We start from the raw sequence: 17,821 nt of genomic DNA, 5'->3' as shown, positions 1-17,821 counted from the left end.
GGCAATACAAAAGTTATTTTATAGAAACAAAATTATTTTATTTTTAACTAGCGAGTTTCCATTTATTTTTTATTCAAATAATCATTTGTATCTGCAATCATCTCGTCATTTATCTACATCGATTTTGACCAAATTGTTTTTTTTTAATTTAGTACCTAAAATAATCGGAGAAAGCCAAGTACGGATGTCGATTCTTTCGAAAAAAGATCGATTTTTGAATCTAATCGAATCGCAATCTTATAAATCGATTCATAAAAAAAATTTAAGTATAAAAGATTGATTTCTAAAAAATCGATTTTTTCCTAAGTTTCACGAGGTAAATATGAATCCATTTTATGGAAAACAAGAGAGACACCATGATAAAAAATCTCTACGATCTGTTATTAATAACATTTGGGATTTTATATTTCAGGAAATTCGATAATAACAAGTCTAATGGGATCCGAGGGGTTTTGCTCATCATTTGCGATGTTGCCGGAAATTAAAGAGGCGCTTTCGAATACTCATATACATAATGGCTATTCGAGTAAACGTGGTAATGAATAGTTTTTTTGTTCTATTTTGAATAGGATCAAACATTAGGTGCACAACTGTTTGCGTCTAATAATGTTAAAATTCTTCGTTTAATCATTCATTTAACCGGTAACATCGTAATATTCCGATTACACTCAGCAAATTGTAAAGAATTCTATTGTTTTTACCAAAACAGAAAAAAATCGAATGTCGATTTCCAAGGGTGACATTACGATTCCCTGAATCGATTTAGTACAATATACCGATTTAAAAAATCGATTCATTCGGCACGAAGAATCGATTCTTGTCTAAGTCTATGCCAAATCAGAGAAATATAGCGGATGACACAATAATTTTTAACCAAGTTCCGTTTATTATGACTCATGACGGGAAAATTCTCTTTTATTGCGTGTGTAAGATTATTACTTTGAACTATGTAACATCCCCTTCAGCTTATTACGGTTTCCTTCAAACATTTTGAATATTACTTTCATTTCAATGAGACCTAGAAATGTGTTCTAAATCGTCCTCTACCTATCTACATTTTAAATCAAAATAAATTTGAATATTCCAGTTATCTTTATTAATTTCCTTTTGTTTTAAGCAAATTTTGTGTAATAGTTTTCATATAAATTCGTATTTTCTATTTATTTGGGGAACAAAACAAAAAGAATATAACAGATTCCTGTTTGGTGATATTTTAAATAGAATATAAAATCAGTTTTTTTATATTTTATAGCATAATCTCCTTTTTATTCAAATCTATTCTTCCTACTAGTTTTTTTTTCAGTAATTTCCTTCTGTGTTCTCGTTTACTTCCTCATTTTATTTTTCTTCCGTAGTTCTACAGCTGCCAGGTTGTAGTTTCAACCATTTCCAAAAGACTCAACCGGTACACCACAAAGAAACAAATTCAACTCATTTCTAACAACTGGGAATTCCGTTGAGGGTAGTTTTATCTTTACCTAATCCGTATAAATCTGCGTTGTTTTAAATTTATAACTGCTTTTATTTATTTTATATTTTTTCAATAAACTTATTTGTTGCTGAAACTTTTTTATTGTTCTACGCAATAAATATTGATTTGGATAATCGTGTTCGGGGATAGTTTTAGTTTGTTTAGTTTTTATTATTAATTTAGTGCATGAGGTGTTTCCAGCTTCCCCACCTTTTTTATTTATTTGTAACGTTCGTTGAAAAGCTGGTGGTGTCCAATTTAATATTGATTGTTCACCGCATCCTAACCCCATCATAGTTATTTAAATTCTTTAACTGAGGAAGAGTCTCTTGCCAGGGAAGTAAAGTTATATGTAATAGTTTTAAACTTAATATATGTCAGATGTTTTTTTCAATTGTCTCTCAAGTTTTAACACCGCGTAAGTCAAAAATGACAACTGTTTAGCAGGGCAGTGTAGCCTCAAATTTAATGAATGAAATTCCAAAAGCTATTTATGGCAATGTTTCTCAACGAAGAGGCAGGTCCAGCGAAGAATGTCAAGTTGTCCGCGAAAAAAGGTCAGAAAGGGTTCAAAAACGCTGGCCTTGAGAAGGCACAGCAGGGTGTTAGATCACATGAATGTGGGTGCTAATCAACGAATCCTCGTTTGTTTATCCATCCTCCAAAATAACGCGTGGTGCGGCGAATTTCCGGATAACTTTAGCCCTTCACGGAACCACAAGACCTGCTCAGACACACCCCAAGCAGGTTTAATTCTTCTTCAATGAAAAGTGAGGATTTTGGTAGTTCCAGTACACGCAGTTATGCCGATTGACCGTAACGTTCATCTTGAAGGTTACTTCATACGACTACAACATGGAATACAGGAACTGCGGATCATCCTGACTGCATCCGAGTTCTTCCGATAGCCGCACTGCAGATTGGTCGGCGCGTCGGCAACAGAGCTCGTTTTTAATAATCTCTGGTACACCTTCCACATTGTTAAACGATGCGTTAGCGGCGAGTTCAGTTGTTGAAATTTTATAAATCGTAATCCGTGTATGCAGCAACGTAACGAAAAAAATGTTTTTGAAGCGTAAATTTCTATCGGTTATTCATTCTGAAAACGCATATACTCGACGAGCATGTGATATCATGACACAACTGTCTGAAACACGTACATGCTTCGTTGTAATCTTTTCGACAGTGTTGCCGGACTTATGCCGATTTTTCGAGAGCGTTGCCTGACTTGGACTTACGCAATGTTAGAACTTGAGTGATGAAATGTTAATATTCTACAAGACTTTTAAAATGTCAAATAATCATTATATTCCTAAAAAAATAGTGACTTACCAGTATTTGGAGCAGTCATAAGGATATTCAACGGGCACTCGTCGTCGTCTAGAATGTATTCGGTGTCAGGACAACCGGGTTGTTGGGTCACCTGAACAAGACACCAAAGAGACGGATCCGTTCGCGTAAGGCCGTATTTGTCTAACATTTCGCGCACTACAGTCCCCGCACAATCCCGAACCGACAACAACAACGTTTTATACGGTACGTCTTTACAAAGAGCCTCTCCGTAAATCTTCAGAGTACCACCTGAAATTAAGTTTCGTATCTATCACAAAGTAGAAGTATCCAATTCATTTGACTGATTTACTTAGCATTGATCTAGGGTTTAAGGAAAACGAAGGATCATTATTTAGGACCAAATATCAACATTAACAAAGGAAAAGGCGTTTCCAGGATATTCAACATACAAATTCAGTAACTAGAATCTTAAACATACATATTTAGTAGGACCGTATCTGGAGGAAGTGCCAAGCCGTGCTCTATCATTTAAAACAATATACTGAGTATTGAGGATCTTGAAAATATAGATTTACCAGGTTCAAATCTAAAAGGAAAGGCAATCAACAAAGGAGTAGGTATATCCAGAATTCTGACAAACAGATTTAGTAAGGCGCAAATTTATAAGGTGATACAAACTAGGGTCCATGATCAAAGACCAAATATTCACATCATCAGAAAGAATGAAGTATCTAGGACTTCTTTAATACACAAATTTAGTAGGAAAAGGAGTCCCCAGGATATTTAACATACAGATTTAGTAGGATCGTACCTGGGGAAAGGATTTAGTCGAGGTCCATTTTTAAAGACAAAATATTGTTATCACCAAAAAAAAATTAGTAGTCTCGGAATTGCAAAGAGGACCAGGCGAGGTCTATCATTGGAGAAAAAAAAATTAACGTTTCCAAAAGAAGAGGGTTATCCAAGATCGCGGCCAGATTTGTAGGGTTCGTATCTAGAAACGGGGCAATTAACAAAGGAGAAGATATATCCAGAATTCTGACAAGCAGATTTATTAAGGCACGGATTTATAAGGTGATATAAACTAGGGTCAAAGATCAAAGACCAAAAATTAACATCACCAGAAGTAAGGAAGTATCCAGGAATTCTTTAACATACAAATTTAGTAAGCCCGCACCTGCCGTGGCCCATCATTGGAGACAACAACAAAAGTAAAGTATCCCCAGGATATATAACATACAAACTTGAACATACAGATTTAATAAGATCGTACCTGTGGAAAGAATCTAGTCGAGGTCCATTTTAGCCTAGAAACGGGGCAAACAACAAAGGAGAAGATATATCCTGAATTCTGACAAACAGATTTAGTAAGGCGCAGATTTATAAGGTGATACAAACAAGGGTCCATGTTCAAACACCAAATATTAACCAGAAGGAAAGAAGTATCCAGGACTTCTTTAACCGACAAATGTAGAAGGCCCGGATCTGCCGTGATCCATCATTGGAGACATCAACAAAAGAAAAGGAATTTCCAGGGTATTCAACTAACAAATTCAGTAGGCACGGAGGATCAAGGAGAGAATAATTTCTGAAAATATGGAGTATCTAGATACTTAAACATACAGATTTAGTAAAGGCAAGCCGAGGTCTATCATTGAAGCATAATAGAAATATTTCCAAAAGAAAAGGGCTCTCCAAGATCATGACCAGATTTATAAGGTTCTGATTTATAAATGAGGCAATCAACAATAGTAAAGGAATATCTAGAGTTTTGATAAACATTTAGTTATGCCTTTAGTCTATGGAGTAATGCAAATTGGACCATCATCATATACCAAATACTAACCAGTATTAGATGTAGGTGTTAAGACGTAGTTTATAAATAAAGACAAAATAACAAAGAAGGATATTGAACACACATGCCTTAAGTAGTAGTAGAAGTTGGAAAACTCAACAACTAGAACTAGTATTATTACTAAGGGGATCTCTAAACATGGTAATAACGATGCTATCAATACAGACAAGATTCATATCTACGGTTCAAAGGAACCATATGCTTTTTTATATTCGATACTCAGTATATTTTTTAGGTACCAGGACCAGAATGACATATCGCGCAATTTGTAGAGCAATGTGACTGTTAACTTGTAAAAATCAGCTGGTTAGTAATAATTTTTGATGACCTCTTTATCGATACATACTCCTTGATCAAAGTGCAAAAATGGATCCTGGACTAATATGAAGTATTTAAAAGGAAATTATCATTTTTATACCGGAAACGGAAAAAATAATATCATGTATAACATCACCCAATAAGTCGTGTAACTGATACACAGATGGCGCTAAAATTATCAAATCCATATGACGTTTAACAAGTACCAGTTTTCAAAAGGCTGTGTGTCAAATTTTATGACATTTCGGTTAGTTAGAAAGAAGTGACAGCCATTTAAGTGAAGTTAATTTTATCATTGCTTCTTGATGAAAAAAAAAATACTGTAAAAGCTCAGCTATAGCTTCAAAAGTGTTATCTAGATCTGCTCCATCGAAAAGAACATTTTGTTATTGGTTTTCTGAATTTAAACGTGGTCGTTCAAACACCGATGATGGTGAACGTTCCGGTCGTTCAGTTGAGGTGGTTACTCCAGAAAACATCAAAAAAGTCCACAAATTGGTTATATCCAATTGCGTGAGATAGTTGATACCGTAAAGATATCAGAAGGCAGTGTTTACAATTATACATGACCACGAGAAAACTTTTTTCAAAATAGGTGCCGCGTTTACTTACAGTCGATCAAAAACAACAATATCTTGATGATTCAGAGCAGTGTTTGGCCATGTTTACACGTAATAAATCAGATTTTTTGCGTCGATATGAGACAATGGATGAAACTTGGATCCATCACTTCACTCCGGAATCAAAACGATCATCATCTGAGTGGACTGCAGCCGGTGAACCATGTCCAAAGCGTCCAAAGACACAACAGTCAGCTGAGAAGGTTATTTGGGGATACGCATGGAATATTGTTCATCGAGTGTCTCCAAAATGAAGAGACTATCAATAGCGAATACTACATAGAGTGTTTGGATCGTTTGAATACAAAAATCAAGGAAAAACGGCCTCGTATGTCGAAGAAAAAACCACTGTTTCACCAAGACAATGCACTGATTCACAATGCAACGATTGTTAAATTAAACGAATTGCTATCTCATCCACCGTATAGTCCAAATTCGGTCCCCAGTGACTACTTGCTATTCGCTTATTTCAAAAAAATGCTCGGTCGTAAGAAATTCAGTTCAACTGAAGAAGCAATTGATGAAATGATTTTTGAATCACCACGTCAGCCTTTCTCTCACGCATCTTATACATTGAGATGGGAGTGAGATAGAAATACTTCTCTATCGAAAGTGTCTTAGGGGGCATATTATTATAACATAAATAAAATATATAAAAAACAAAATTCTTCAAATCTATTTAGGTTAATTTGTTCAAGATAGTAGAAATATTTGATAAAAAATCAAAAATTATAACATTTCAAATTTTTAGGTAAATTATTTAATTCAGGAAAATTAGGATTTTCGGCGATTTTGAATTTTAGAAAGTTCATAACAATTAATGTCCTGGAGATAAGATAATAGGTGTACGGACTTTTTTCATTCGAAATATTGTAAAGAATATAAAAAAAATTAATTCATTGAAAAAAATGCATTTCTTCTGGATTAATCAGTTTTTCGTTGTTTAAACAATAACATCAAAATATATCAAGTGCCAAACAATTTTGCAAACGAATGCGCCACTATGCTATGGTCTAAATTATTTTATTTTTTTTTTTAAATTTGATTTGTAAATACGGGAATTTTTGGTACCGATTCTATTGAATAAATAAACATAAAATGGTCGTAAACTATATCAGCGTTTTTTTGTTCTCATATATTTCGTGACCGTGACATGGTAACTGTTAATTAAATAAAAAACAATACATTTTGCAATAGACCTAATCTTGTTTTACCACAATTATACACTTAAATACAACGCGATTGTTTCATTTGCAATTAGTTGGACACTAGTCTTTTGTTAATTAGTTGCCATTTTAATGATCATGGGTATGACACAGAAAAAGTTAAAATGCTCAAAGAAAAAACATGAGCGACTTGTAAACACAACTTTGAACAAGTTTCATCATTCAATTATTTCCGATGCCACACTCGTTAGTGAAAAAATCAACAAAGGCGACTCCGGCTCTTTCACCCTTTATCTACCTGACCCACTACTATCAGTTGTAGATTGTAGATTGTTTAGGGAGTCGTGTTTTAGCTTTACAGCCACTCTGCACCTGTACCTAGAAGATATTTTGTGCCAAAATCTACATCTAATTGTACATAGACCCATCCCAAAGGAGGATTTTTTTGTTCCACTTCCCTAGGTGTTAGAACAACTTTAAGGTACTTAAGTCTTTTAGCGAAATTAGCAGGGTAGATGTTCTTATTCTGGCTTGTTCGTAGAATCTGCAGTTGTCGTCCTCTTCCACGCCTGTAGTCTTAAAGTTCTATTTGACAGTGCAATCAGCTGTCCGAAGAGCGAACACCAGTTTCATGTCCTTTGTGGTCATCACGATAAGTTCTTCAAACTCCTAAGCTGATATGGTTATGAATCTTTTCGATTGTCTTAGCCTCCATCTGATTATTCAGCCATTCGTTCAGTTGATTGTTGATGTGGCACCTCGTGAGGTCATAGTAAGGTTTGAGTCCAAGGTATGGAGTCGTTGCTCCTGGTAGCCACATTAATGTTACTTAGTTTTTGTTAGATAGAGTTTCAGGCTATCTGATAGGATGTATATGTGCTTTTTAGGAAGGTTTCTATCCAAATACCCCTAAGCACATTTGTGTTTATTGCTAGCAAGTTGAAAAATGATAAGTTATGTTCCTAGACGTATGGATTGGTTCAGAAATGCCCAATTCAGCTCCTTGGACTAGCTTTGAACCGTCTGTGTACCACAGAGATCCATATCCATCTTGTGGAAGATTTTTCTTGACCTATGACTGGCGGTAATTATCAGTTCAAATGGCATATCTTCGTCTAGCATGCTATACATTTGGTCCATTTGTTTGTCACGTGTTCCTATCTTTATTAGGTCTAGAATCTTTAGGTGACGTATCAAATTTTCTGGCTTTAGTTTTTTACTGTCCTAGCCTGTGGGCGTCATGCCTACTAAAGCTGTAATAGGGTAGGGCAGAGCCTTTACTGCTATTTGAATAGAGCAAGAACTCAGAGAAACGCGATAAGTGGCTAGACACTAAGAAGACAGCTAACTTTGAACCAAAAGGCCAGCTACTGTCCCCAAATTAACCGTCTATGATTTGCCAGACGACACTTTAGATTCACGGAGGGCTGCATAAATAAGGTAGCTTTTGGAGGAGGTTGCTTAATGGTTTGACGGGCGTTTCAATGGAAACAAAAAACGAGTTAGTTTTCATTGGAACTGGCGATGTAGCTTAAATCCTATCGAGCATATATGGGATCAAGTTTAGAGTTCAGTTCGGGCTAGAAATCCTGCATTAGCCACGAAATCGGATAGCACCGAACAAGATAATTAGCAACGTGAATGTTAGAGGGCGTTGTTCCATATATTTCGCATATTGTGATTTATCTTGACTAATTTAAATATTATCGCTAAGATTAAGACAAAATCTGTAATTAAGTTTCTTTAATGGAAAATAAGGTTCAATACTTGGTTTACCACATTCGACGGGGTCTTACAGCCGCTATTTCCAGTCCCATAGAGAAAAATAAGTTAAAATATCAAATTATCCTTTAGAAAAAAGGAATGAAGCACTGAATAAAAAAATTTCGAAAAATGTTAAATAAACTCACCGGTATCCGGACCCCCGTCTTTTGATCGAAATTGTTGTAATTTTTTCTCTAGTTGTTGCTGCCTTCGTCTCCTCATAACTGCTTCGGGATTCGATATGGATCTAGTAAATGATGTTTCAGGTAACTCTGAAATAAAAAATTAGATTTCAGCAGTATAACTTCCGATTTTCGCATTTGTGTCATTCTGGCGGTAGCTCGAGAGACGAGACTATAAAGTTTTGTCCAAGCCATCAAACGATGAAACAGTGAGGAACATGCGTTTGCCGTTGAGGCTTACTTCTCGAGTAGATATTTTTTTATCGCAATCCCATCGAAATAGTCTCAAATTAAGGTCCTGTTGCAGACCAGAAATCAATTGTTAAGCGAGGAACTAGGTTTAGACAAACTGCAAGAGCAACATATCTAAGAACTCGAGTCTCCTGGACTAATACGGCGTTGTGCGCGCAAACATGCGTCTAGTTCTTGGAATTTTCAATCCGTTCTCTGAAAGGAAGATCTACATTACTATCTGCACAAGATGGCGATTGTGCAGGACGTGACTAGAATTCTTGGAGCGTATGAATTTTCCTAGATGTTCCTGAAGACGCTACTGTTTAAATGGTATTCGCATTCAGCAAAATTCACAGTCAGTGGTTGATATCGTAACTGTTTCGTTCGAGAAGAAGAGCTATACGATTTTTCCCAAGCACTCGCCATCTAACCTTGAATCAGTGAGAAACATACGATTGTCGTTGAGGCCTACTTTTCAAGTAGATGTTTCATGACCGCAATCCAACACGCCTTTCGGAAGAGCTTCAAATGTAGCCTTGGTTCCGAATCAGAAATCAATTGTTAAGCAGGGAACTAGGTTTAGACAAACCACAAGAACTAAGAACTAGAGTCTCTAGGACCATTAGATCGTGTCTGAACTTTGAAGCAATAAGAGCATTTCTGTTGGAATCAGCACGCGTTCTGCTCGCAAACATGCTTCTGCCATTGGACTTTTCAATCGTTCTCAGAGAAGACGGCGGTTGTGCAGGACGTGACTAGAATTCTTGGAGCGTATGGAGTTCTCCTAGAGGACGATGTTATTTGAAAGGTCTTCGCATTCAGTTAAAGTCAAAGTTGAGTGGTTGATATCTTATCGAATTCGTTCGAGAAGCGAAGCTATGAAATTGTTTGCAAGCATACTTCAGTCGCCATCTAACCTTGAAGCAGTGAGAAATATGCGATTGTCTTGATGCCTTTTTTTCAAGTAGATGTTTTATGATCGCAAACCAACACACCTTTCGGAAGGGGTTCAGATGAAGCCCTGGTTTCGGATCAGAAATCAAAGAAAGATTTTTCGCTATCAAACTTCAAATCAGTACGTCTCCTCTTGGACTTTCTGATCGTTCTGTGAGGATATAATTGACGTTTCCAAACAAAATGGTGATTGTACAAAACTTGATTAGAATTCTCGGAGGGACGCGTGTAAAAATCTTGTGGATATTATTCTGGGGAGGTTCTTATTTTTACTTTTTTAATTATGTGGATTCGTCAATAAATAAAACTTGCACTATTGGGTCGATACAAATCCTCGAGAACTGCATGGAAAATCTTTGCTATTACCTAAAGTCGCAGTGTGGTTGGTTCTTGGTTCTTTAAGGAAAATGAAGTGCCTATGTCAATGAATTCGGATCGAAATGTAAACGAATAGATGATTTGGACTTGGAGGACATTTGGTTAAACTACAAACATCGCATGAACATCTACGATTATTTTGAAAGAATACTTTCCAAAATGCCTCGTGTCAATCGGGAGCCAGTTGTCGAAGCCAGCTCGTTCTCCCGATTAGTTCCCTTTGTGATTTTTTCTATGGGTTTTTATTTATAATGCCGTGTTTACGGGAAGCATCCTTCCTGATTTCCTGTGGTATTTGAAAAATTCATGACAAACGCCATATGTACGCTCAATGTATCTAAAATGATTTGCCCTTCGAAACAAAACTTTAAGTAAGTACCTACATTACAAAAGCCGCACTCTGTATAAAAAGAGAGGAAAAGATAATAGAAATAAGTTACCCTCTTTGTCTAATTACTTAAATCACTCAATGGCTCTATCAGTGAGCTTCTACTTCTTCAGGTAATTTATTGTTTCATTCCATAGCGTGTTTTTTTTTGGAAAAACCACTTTTCGAAGTAATTAAAACCATCTTAAGACATTTATCATTGTGACGAATACGAAAATCTTATAAATACTCACCAGTATATAGTTTTTCCGCAACGCCGTCGTTGTCATGTGCATCGCCGTTTTCCAATTTCATTTTCGACATTTTTTCTTGTTTTTTCAGTTGTTTTTTGTCTCGTTTCGATAATTTTCGTCGAAAGCTCGCATTCGAATCCAGTGATCCCATCGTACCCGTCTGAAATACACAACACACGGTTGTTTCAATACCCAGGTTAGGTCAGCAGCATTTTACCAAAATCGAAGTGGATTTGTTAAATATAATGAAATTGAATTGATTAGTTCAACTCACCGTTTTATCGTCAACGTTTTTCAACAAGAATCTCCCCTCTCTGTCGTCCACATGCCATTTAAGTTGCACTAAAAGGGGTTTTTCGTCGGGCGCCATTTTTCTTTCGGGACATCCTTCGTGGAGTTCGTAAAGAGCGTAAGACGGTACCGATAACATCCTCATGTCCGGACGAAATTTTTCTACGAGAGTACCGATGACATCTTCGACGGTCGCGTCCGAAGCAACGCGTATACATTTCGTAGCGACTTTTTGACCAGAATCTTGAAAATAGAAACGCATCACCCCGTGAAATTCGAGATCCTGAAACAAAATAATTATTATGACGTATTTATAACGTAGACAAGTGAAATATGGTCTTTATTCAATTGTAAAAACCAATGTTAATATCAGAGTTCGAAGATAATGCTGAAAGAACGACGAGCAGCTGCTTTGTAGGCTTTTAAAAATTAGTCAAGTAAAAGATGAAGCAACCGAGTGCAGTTTTAAAATTAAATTCTGTGGCTGATGTCATTTTCTTTAACTCTTGTTTATATAAAACTAATTGTTTATATTTGGGCTAATATTAGTACAAAGCAAGGCTTGATTGACGTACGAGGCGGTACCCAAAAGTAACCGGAATAGCATTGCTATGGATGGAGCTTTTGTAGTACTGATTTCTGCTGCTAGGGCCTGCTTAGCGCAACTCGTCACCAGTTCAGTGCCGCGCGGGCCGTTGACCTGCTACTTTCTGTTCGTCACTAGTGACCGTTTTTGGTAGTGCTGTTTCACTACTGCTTCGTTTTTTTATGATGGCAAATTTAAATGAACAACGTGCCGCTGTGAAATTTTGTTTTCAACTCGGTAAAAACGCTGCTGATACTGTTTTAATGTTGAACACTGCTTACAAAGATGATGCTTTGGGGAAAACACAAGTGTATGAGTGGTTTCTCGATTTAAAAATGGCGAATTCGAGAGCTTATGCGCACAGACCGTCGACAGACAATTGATCAACTGTCTGAAATCAGTGGAATATCTTGGAGCTCGGTTCAGCAAATAGGTGACTGGTTTTTCCACCATGACAACGCACCAGCCATCACTTTTAGCCAGTTTTTGATTAAAAATAACTTGGTTTCGCAGCTCCACGTACCTTACTCGCCTGACCTGGCTACATGCGACTTTTTCTTGTTTCCACGCATGAAAAGGAACATGAAAGGACGGCGATTTGAAAACATTGAAGACATTAAGAAAATAACGAGACAGGAGCTTGCAACCATCTCTAAAGATGAGTTCAAACAATGTTTCGAACAGTTGGGGGACCGCTGGGACAAATGTATTACTTGTAATGGAGAGTATTTTGAAGGGATAAGGTTGTTTTGTAAATATAGCATTTAAAAAATAATTCCGGTTATTTTTGGGTACCCCCTCGTATGTTAAATACGAATTCTTTAATATTTTAATAATGGAAACCTAGAATCATATCTAAGGTTAAACTCAGTGTATTCTTGGAGCGTATAAATTTTCCTAGATGTTCCTGATGACGCTACTGTTTAAATGGTATTCGCATTCAGCAAAATTCACAGTCAGTGGTTGAAATCGTAGCTGTTTCGTTCGAGAAGAAGAGCTATACGATTTTTCCCAAGCACTCGCCATCTAACCTTGAATCAGTGAGAAACATACGATTGTCGTTGAGGCCTACTTTTCAAGTAGATGTTTCATGACCGCAATCCAACACGCCTTTCGGAAGAGCTTCAAATGTAGCCTTGGTTCCGGATCAGAAATCAATTGTTAAGCAGGGAACTAGGTTTAGACAAACCACAAGAACTAAGAACTAGAGTCTCTAGGACCATTAGATCGCGTCTGAACTTTGAAGCAATAAGAGCATTTCTGTTGGAATCAGCACGCGTTCTGCTCGCAAACATGCTTCTGCCATTGGACTTTTCAATCGTTCTCAGAGAAGACGGCGGTTGTGCAGGACGTGACTAGAATTCTTGGAGCGTATGGAGTTCTCCTAGAGGACGATGTTATTTGAAAGGTCTTCGCATTCAGTTTTTGATTAAAAATAATTTGGTTTCGCAGCTCCACGTACCTTACTCGCCTGACCTGGCTACATGCGACTTTTTCTTGTTTCCACGCATGAAAAGGAACATGAAAGGACGGCGATTTGAAAACATTGAAGACATTAAGAAAATAACGAGACAGGAGCTTGCAACCATCTCTAAAGATGAGTTCAAACAATGTTTCGAACAGTTGGGGGACCGCTGGGACAAATGTATTACTTGTAATGGAGAGTATTTTGAAGGGATAAGGTTGTTTTGTAAATATAGCATTTAAAAAATAATTCCGGTTATTTTTGGGTACCCCCTCGTATGTTAAATACGAATTAATACGAATTCTTTAATTTTTTAGTAATGGAAACGTAGAATCATATCTAAGGTTAAACTGAGTGTATTAGTCGAGCAGAACAGAACGTCCTCGTAGGAAGCTCAGTTTTTTCTGTGTTTTCTTATAGAGAGTGTTTTTAAAAAGGTGATTCCGTCTCTTAGAATAGATAGAAAACTGAAAAATATTTGGGGTTTGCTCAGTAAAAAATTTTCGTAACGCCATACGTATTCAAGATAAAGTTTTGGAAGATGATCCATCCAGTTAATTTGTTTTCATGTCTCACTCTTCATAGAGTAGTATGCAACATAATTCAATATTAGATTTATAAAGCAAATTTAAAAGTGAAGTTGAACATTAAGTATTGATAAAGTTATTAAATAATATTATTAATTAGTAAGCATTATGTTAATTAAAATTTTTTTGTCGCGTGAGATCCCATCGAAAAAACGAATACATTAAAAAAAAATGAGACTGAGGGCTTCCGTTTCTTGTAACATTTCGCAAAAATCCAGTCTAATCAGTATGGGATCTTGTTTTTCAAAGTAAAATAAGTATGGGCACTGCGCTATTGGAGGCTTTATAAAACAAACAACAATTTGATATGATCATGCGGTTCTGGTACTCAAACTGTTTGTTTCATACTAAGACCGCCAATAGCTGAGTACCCATAATTATTTAAATTTGAATTTTACACGGCAATAGCATTCATTTTCTTTGAGTTTAATATGGAAAACTGTCATTTCTGGATAGTTATGACGTTAAGTCAATAATAATTACATTTCTGAAACCTTGTTATTTGTTAAATTAGATATTGTTAATCAAAATGTATACTTTGATATGTTATTTGGCGAGTGTATGCAGAAAACTGTCCTCGAAGGAACTTACCAAGTAAAAATACATTTAGAGCCATTAAACGGGAATGTGAGACCTAAAAATATAAATTCTGGCAGGCCAAGAACAATAAGAACCATTAATAAAGAAAATATAATTATTTTAAATTTGGTTGATCAAAATTCAATGTGGCATGTGGCAAGACAAATGCGTCTTCTTCAAGTACTTGGAGGATACTTAAATAGCAACAGCTACATCCTTAGAAGATCTTGAAAGAACGATCTAGCGGTTAGATTGAATGTTTGTGAAACATTACAAGAAATGTAAGCCCTCGATCCAAATTTTTTAAAATGTATTCTTTTTACGAACGAGGCCCCTTAAATACTACTTGGTACGAACCGTGTAACTAGCGCCCTCTATGAGAGTCAAACTCCAAACCAAATTCATTGGATGTATCAGCTTCAAGGGCGTCGCCAGCTTATGACTAAGGGGGGCAATGGGGCAATATTATGGAGAATAAAAAATATCAACGCCTGGTACCGTCGAGAACATGAAGCGTTACACTTTGGAAGTCTTTGCCTCGATGAAGGTTTTAAGAACGGTTCTAATGTCAATGTATAAAACTTTACAAGTCCTCGACAACACAATAACTAAATAAAACGTTTAAACACGGTAATAAATATTTATTTTAACAAAATCAATATTCAATTAGAACATAACATGCGGGGATTTCTTGCGAAACTTTCAACCACTTTATCATTCGAATTATTTAGGTTTTTATTTATTATACACTCATCATGGCCAGACCATTAAGACGATCTTCTAAAGTACTGCTAAAGTACTGTACAGGTCATGCATGGTAAAGAGATCAAAATTTTTATTTTGCTGCGAAAGTTCGATTTCATTCTTTATGTTCGGTAAAACATGAAACTGGGCAATAGCTTCAGATTTTCATTTGTCATTTTTTGCATCTGCACCAGGTGTAACTTAGATAATGCGAATGATGACGTGTTTTCTTCAGCAAAACGTACTTCAATGGAGGCGATAATTGAATCCAAGTTTGGTATTACTAAAGACCTCTTCCAGTATTCTGAAGGGCTTTATGCTGGATGATTGCTTCTATGACGTTGTTTCCCCGACGTTCTCTGCAACAACAGCAACTTTCTCACAACTTTCTCACTTTCAATCACTTTCTCCGGATTTTCACGGTGGTTTTTAATTGAAAGTAAAATTCTTTTAACGTGTTCCGAGGCTTTGACCACGTCCAAAGCTACAGATTAGAGTACGTTGACAACGGGCTTCATCAAAGCCAAGTATTTGGCTACCTACATAATCCCGAGAATGAAAGAAATTCTGGAAGTAACCGTGTGCAGTTCGAAGGCACTTTTCCTTCCTGAGATAATGTTTGTAAGGCAAAGTTGGAAATATTAGGTATCAACTTCCTCCTCAAAATTGATTCCCGAAAAAAGTTTATAGTATCTTTGGTGGTTCCCATGGCATTTCTAATTTCAGGAAGTGAATTTAGATCATTGATAACTAGATTCAGTTTGTAGGACGAGCAATGAAAGTAGAGGGTTTGGTTAGGGTAGAGGGTTTTGCGTAAGATCGCTTGTACCTCTCCGTCTTTTCCTGACATCGTTGTACAACCATCAAAACCAAAACCAACGCAATGATTTAAATTCAAAGCTTCTTTTGTCAAAAACTCATCAATGCTATGTGCAATCGATTTCGCATCCAAATTTCTTGGACTTTCTGTGTTTCTTCATCAAAATATCGCATCCCAATCGACAGTTGTTCAGTGCCAGAAATATCAGCTGTTTCGTCTGCTACACTTTTTCCTTAATACACATATTTTTATACTGTTTAATGGCCTTGCATTTTTGTAAATCTGATATATTTGTGATGAAAATGACGGCAAAACAAATGTCAAAATCTTAATGTTATTTTGAATTTTGAAATACTTTCTACAATATACATTAAACTTTTATTTGTCATGCGATGCGGAATTTATTAATTTTTTATTTATTTTTTATTTTATTTATTATTAATAGGTGAGGAAGTCAATTGCTCGCACGGCCTTAGAACTTTAATCGCTTTGCGACTAGCTACATTTGATCTATAGGGCAACTGCCCCCTCTTGGCGACGCCTTTGATCATCTTCCAAAATATATTCGTATAAAAAACAATGTTGCCAATAGTTGCGGCAAAATAGTAAGAAATGTGTACAATTTTTTTTTCAACTACCTTCACCTTGAATACGGCGTAATTTTTTACTGAGCAAACCCCAAATATTTTTCAGTTTTCTATCTATCCTAGAGAACTTTTTTTGAAACACCCTTTGTAATACGTATGTTTCCAACTTAATATTCTCATTTTTTTCACTTTTAGTAATAAGAAATCTTTGAACAAATAAATTAAAATAATAATCCTCTTCATGTTGCTAAATTCATGCCGGTTTTAAACTTGTATGATTGTAAATGTAAAAACTATTTATTTTGTCCTAGTTTAAACATTTTACGGCTGTTTTATTCATTTTTTCGTTCAGGTTAACAAACGCTGACTTACTTGAATTTCCTTTCGTAGTACTAATTATTATAATTAAAGTTAATAAGGCATTAATTAAAATTATCGGCATTCTTTGCGAAATATTATAGAGATATAGTTCTCAACCATTATAATTTTTTCCGAATAACATCTATAATGACGCAATTATTACAATCTGAATAGAATCGATTACAAGGTGTGTTTTCAAAGTCACACACAAACACACATGCGTTTCGATTTTATTTAATTTCGAGATTAATATTTAAGAAAATTCCCATAGAACATCACGTTTTCTGATGGAATTATAACGGCGGCTCTCTGCGACACATGCCGAGTGCAAGACATCCCTAGAAATGCCGAGTGCGAGACTGTACATGGAAGCCCTCGCCTCGTTTCGCCTCGCTCACTCGCTGCTTTGTCGGTTTTTCGTGCCCTAGTCAAAGGGTCTCGGCTTGTTCCGAGAGGGTATCGAGAGGATTGCTGTAACTCTGGTTACTTCAGTCTCCATTTAGCAACTATGCGACACGTGTCATTACAACGTAAAAGTAACGAATGAAATATGTGGAACAATGAATCTAAAATAAATTTTTTAGAAATACAGGGTGCGGCAGCATAACTTCCTTTTTTAAAAAGTTCGCCATTTAGTCGGTAGATGTCGTAACGGAGTGCTAGTGGTCTCGTTCGAGAGGGGGGACTATAAAGTTTTGTCCCGGCACAGTTCAGTCGCCATCATGAGTTGGAACAGTGAGGAGCGTGCGTTTGCCGTTGAGGTTTACTTTTCGAGCGGATGTTCTGTGATCGCAACCCAGCGCGCCTTTCGGAATCGCTTTAATTTAGCCCCCTTGGCCCCTGTCCCGGACCGGAAATCAATTGTTACGTGGGTCACTACGTTCAGACAAACTGCAAGTGTGACAAGACGAAGAACTGGAGTCCCTCGGCCCATTAGATCACCGGA

General features: G+C 36.4%; 1 protein-coding gene across 3 annotated transcripts in view; it reads right to left on the bottom strand.

Annotated features, from left to right (window-relative positions):
* Positions 1-17,821, bottom strand: part of LOC130440844 (afadin) — a 204,712-nt gene that overhangs the window by 113,422 nt on the left and 73,469 nt on the right. For all 3 annotated transcript variants that reach the window (XM_056774210.1, XM_056774211.1, XM_056774212.1), the window contains exons 3-6: positions 11,131-11,430; positions 10,857-11,016; positions 8,634-8,759; positions 2,804-3,052 (exon numbers count right to left, since the gene is read on the bottom strand). In XM_056774210.1, the coding sequence (XP_056630188.1) occupies positions 2,804-3,052; positions 8,634-8,759; positions 10,857-11,016; positions 11,131-11,430 (835 nt within the window). The remainder of the gene's footprint in view (positions 1-2,803; positions 3,053-8,633; positions 8,760-10,856; positions 11,017-11,130; positions 11,431-17,821) is intronic.

The sequence above is a fragment of the Diorhabda sublineata genome, chromosome 2, assembly GCF_026230105.1.
Source record: "Diorhabda sublineata isolate icDioSubl1.1 chromosome 2, icDioSubl1.1, whole genome shotgun sequence".
NCBI classification, from domain to species: domain Eukaryota; kingdom Metazoa; phylum Arthropoda; class Insecta; order Coleoptera; family Chrysomelidae; genus Diorhabda; species Diorhabda sublineata.
The sequence above is the reverse complement of the archived record's forward strand: the minus strand, read 5'-3'. Positions and strand labels throughout refer to the sequence as shown.